The 3,717-nt window shown below is 34.3% G+C and overlaps 1 protein-coding gene across 2 annotated transcripts; it reads right to left on the reverse strand.

The window, feature by feature from the left end:
* Window positions 1-203: 203 nt before the first annotated feature.
* Window positions 204-1,899, reverse strand: LOC120004372. 2 transcript variants are annotated; one of them, XM_038853708.1, is made up of 5 exons: window positions 1,770-1,899; window positions 1,428-1,604; window positions 1,257-1,331; window positions 1,009-1,149; window positions 204-883 (listed from the first exon to the last, which is right to left on the reverse strand). In XM_038853708.1, exons 1-5 carry the CDS (start codon window positions 1,770-1,772, stop codon window positions 551-553), a joined length of 729 nt encoding a protein of 242 aa, XP_038709636.1. In that variant the 5' UTR covers window positions 1,773-1,899; the 3' UTR covers window positions 204-550. The 2 variants fall into 2 exon arrangements, with proteins under 2 accessions (XP_038709636.1, XP_038709635.1); XM_038853707.1 differs by having other exon boundaries at window positions 1,674-1,815.
* Between the last annotated feature and the right edge of the window lie 1,818 nt (window positions 1,900-3,717).

The raw sequence follows: 3,717 nt of genomic DNA on the forward strand, positions 1-3,717 counted from the left end.
CCATTATTTGATTGGATAACACTTTCTTCATTATCGAAGTGATTAGTGTATGCGATCCTAATTTATAATAACATAAAAACAAAAAATGATCTCTCTTCACAAGAGTGAAGAAAACAGAGGCATCAGAAGTTCCAAACAAATTTGAAACTCAAATAGAACATTAATACAGTAATCAAGTAGTCAGTCCTGGGACACTGGAACACTGAGGAAGGACTGTAATTTGAGCTTTCATGTCTTTCTACTTTGGCAACAAGAGCAATTAAAAACAAACAAGAACAGAAGACACAGATGCTCTGTTTTGTGTTTTGCAGTTCTGAAATTTTCATCGATTAAGATCAGCAATAGATATTACAAATGATTTGGAACTATAAACCAAAAAAGAAAAACCCTAACGATTGAGGGACAGAAAAAGCAATAAAACATGGCCGTCTTGTCACCATTACCACTTACAGAGGGCAGAAACACTTCTTCCTTCTGCAAAATTGAGAGAGTTTTTCTTTTTGCCCAAACTACCCTTCTCTATGTAATTAAACTACCAACTATACCACCCTCAATAGAGGGGAGACCGATGAGGTTGAGGATTCTTTTTCCTCCGGTTCATGAACCCCACAGAAATCTCGGATACTGGAGGGAATTTCGGTAAGCTACTCCGCTTCTTCCTTGCTATCTCTGTTGTAGCAGTGCACCACTCTGTTCTGCACACAACACCACCACTTGACTCGCCCGAACCGGATGATGTCTTCGTCGAGCTGGCCGGGTCAAGAACGGAGTCAGGGGTCATGAGACCATCGTCCAGAACCGGTTCCGATAAAGTCAAGAACTTGCAGTCAAGAAGGAATTTTGAGAGTCCACCTTCAGATTGAGTCCTTAAGAGATGGTCAATCTGAAACCAAGAAACCATGGATACCCATTTGAGAAAAACTGGAATAATGAAATGGGTACGAGATAGAAATCAAAATTAGTGACAACTGAGAGACGAATTTAATGAATGTGTACGTATATAAATACCTTGCAGAATAGGGAGCAGAAGAGGCAAGACTCTTGAAGATTCCTGTCACAGCTGAAGCATATGCTGCCGGCGTTCCTGAACGGCCTCGTCTGTGGCCTTGGATTCAGAAACAAAACTTTTGCCCCGTTGGTGGTGTATGACTGTAGATACAGAGACATGAATTCAAAAAAAGATGCTTTGATTCTCTTGATTTCAAGTAAATAGAAGCAGTGAAAGAGAGAATTATGAACAGAATTCAAGAAGTTACTTGAACAAATGAACAGTCGAATAACTTGTGAGCGTCACCCAGTTTTATCACATCGTGATAAACATACCTCCTAATCTGAAAAACAGAGACCCATAAAGACAAATCAAAAACCCCTGAAAAGGAATTCTTCAATACTGAGGATTTCATGAAGGAAATCAAAATTTTATGGACCTGCAAGAGACGGTGAGAGCTGTGAGGGGGCAAGCAGTGAGGGCATAAACTGAAGCAACAGTCCAAGCAATAAACGTTCTTCTCATTCTTCTTTGCCTCTTCATGAATTACACAGGCATTGAAGAACTTCTGTGTCAGAAGACCCTCAAGCCAGCGTGGGAGTTGTGAAGAAACAAGCTGTAACAATAAACATACTTAATTCAACATCAATTGAAATGATATAGTAGCGAAGAAAACAAAACCCACCATGATTTTCCTTCTCAAGTTTTCAATTCAGATGAGAAGAGACAGAGAGGGAGATGTGTGTGGGTTTATCATTTATGGAAAAGTTGGTGGACGAACCATAACTTTGCAGGAGAGACAAACGAGAGGGAAGAGGACGGCGCCTGTCAACTTGAGACAGGTTACTGTTACCAATAAGAGAAAAAAAAAACCAAGAGACAAGAGTGAAGAAAAAAAAGAAAAGGTTGGGCCTTTACTGCCAGCTTGCGTCATGAACTCATGGTTTTATATTGTTACTGTTCACATCCTAGTATATTGCACGAACTTGGAAATAATTATAATATAATATTATTTTTGAAAAATAAAATATCAGGGAAACTCATATAATAACAAATTTATTTGTTATCAACTAGAGGGGCCTTGGTTAAAAATCGTTTGAGTTATGCATATATGTGTAAAAATTCGATTTTAACCATAGACATGTTTCTCTGTGATATTTAAAAAAAAAAAATTTATTTGTTTTTTACTTTCATTAATTGAAAAAGGAAAGGCAACTGGCATCTGGGTTTTCAAAAAGTCAACCACTTTTTTGTAATTCCCAACTTAATGCCACCATCTTCAATGGCCATCACCAAAATCCTCCTCCTCCATGGCTCCTATCGCTCTCTAGATATATATATATATGTATGTATGCATGCATATTTTATGGTTATTGTTTAGGGATAAATAATTTGAAAGTATACTTTATACAGTGTTTTAAAATATCCGTTCAATCGAAAATTAGAGGGGTCATCAACATGATTTAATAAAATATCGATTTGGTTAAATACTGGTTCAATCGATCGGTTTCCGGTATAAATACTGCTTGTCCGGTTTGAAAAAATTCAAAATTGAGATTTTTTTGATAAAAAATAAAAAATATGAAAATAAATAAGTAAAAAAAAAAATTAAAAGAGTAGAAGTTGAACCTAATTGAGATTTAAATGGTTATGTTGGACTTGAACTTTTATAATTTATAAAGTTATATTGTACTTTTTTATAAGAATGTTTGTTAATTGAAAATTAAATTTGGTAATATTATATTTAATTTGAGATTGAGAGTGTTATTATTGTGGTTATTACTTTATTTGGATGGATTTTAATTTATAGTATTTTTCTAAAAATTTACAGGTTTTTAATAATTTATTATTAATTATCACAAATTTAATTAATCAAATCAAACCGGTTAAACTCATTATCGGTGGCCTATTGGCACGATTCGAAATCCCTTTTTTTAGAAGGAAATCCGGTTTTTAAAACTGACTTTATATAGAACAATAAATTTCTATATGATTTTGGATTGGGTTAGTTTGCAGTGTATGCAGACTGGCATGGATAAATTTTAGATTTTTCATAAATATGGAATTTGTTGTTTAATGAATTATGGAGTAAATTGCAAGTCATGGAAAGTAAAGAATAATTTATATAAATATAGTAGAGCTAAATTAGGGCCTTTTATTTTACTATTTTTTGCTCAAATTACTCTCAAATTATCAAAAGTACTATTAGATGCTCCAAATTATTAGGACGTGCATAATTATACACCATTGTCCACAATAATTGGAGAGGTTGTCTGATAAATTGTACACGTATGAGAATTTTATATCAAAAGTAGAACATGCAAAGACAACAAATACTATAAAGAGTCAAAATAAATGAACTGATCCTATTTTCAAGTGCCAGAGATTAATTACTCAGTACTATAAAAGCTAATATTAATGTGTTCATCTAATTATAATTGTTGTAGTAATAAATTCCACATGTAGGTGTCTGTCGGATGTTCGGCTGATGATTCTTCTGAATATTCGCCGTCTTCGCCTGAAAATTATAATAGTCGACGAACTTAACGATCGATGTACCATAGACCGACAAACACTCCGACACTCGAGTTAGTCTATCGATGAAAGAAGAGCAAATAATCACAAAGTTGTGCTTAACCTTTACCTCAGTTCTTCTCTCCTTTTTACAATGAGTGTTTTAAATGTTTATCACCACTCATTGTAACAAAAGGAAAGCAATAGTAGTAGGG

Source organism: Tripterygium wilfordii, chromosome 8 (genome assembly GCF_013401445.1).
Source record: "Tripterygium wilfordii isolate XIE 37 chromosome 8, ASM1340144v1, whole genome shotgun sequence".
NCBI lineage: Eukaryota > Viridiplantae > Streptophyta > Magnoliopsida > Celastrales > Celastraceae > Tripterygium > Tripterygium wilfordii.

Bases quoted from the DNA above. Each gene is read 5' to 3' on its own strand.
- LOC120004372 (XM_038853708.1), bottom strand. The intron at 1,332-1,427 runs GTCCATAAAATT...TCTGTTTTTCAG, and splicing joins GCTCTCACCGTCTCTTGCAG to ATTAGGAGGTATGTTTATCA. The intron at 1,150-1,256 runs GTAACTTCTTGA...CTGTATCTACAG, and splicing joins TCGACTGTTCATTTGTTCAA to TCATACACCACCAACGGGGC.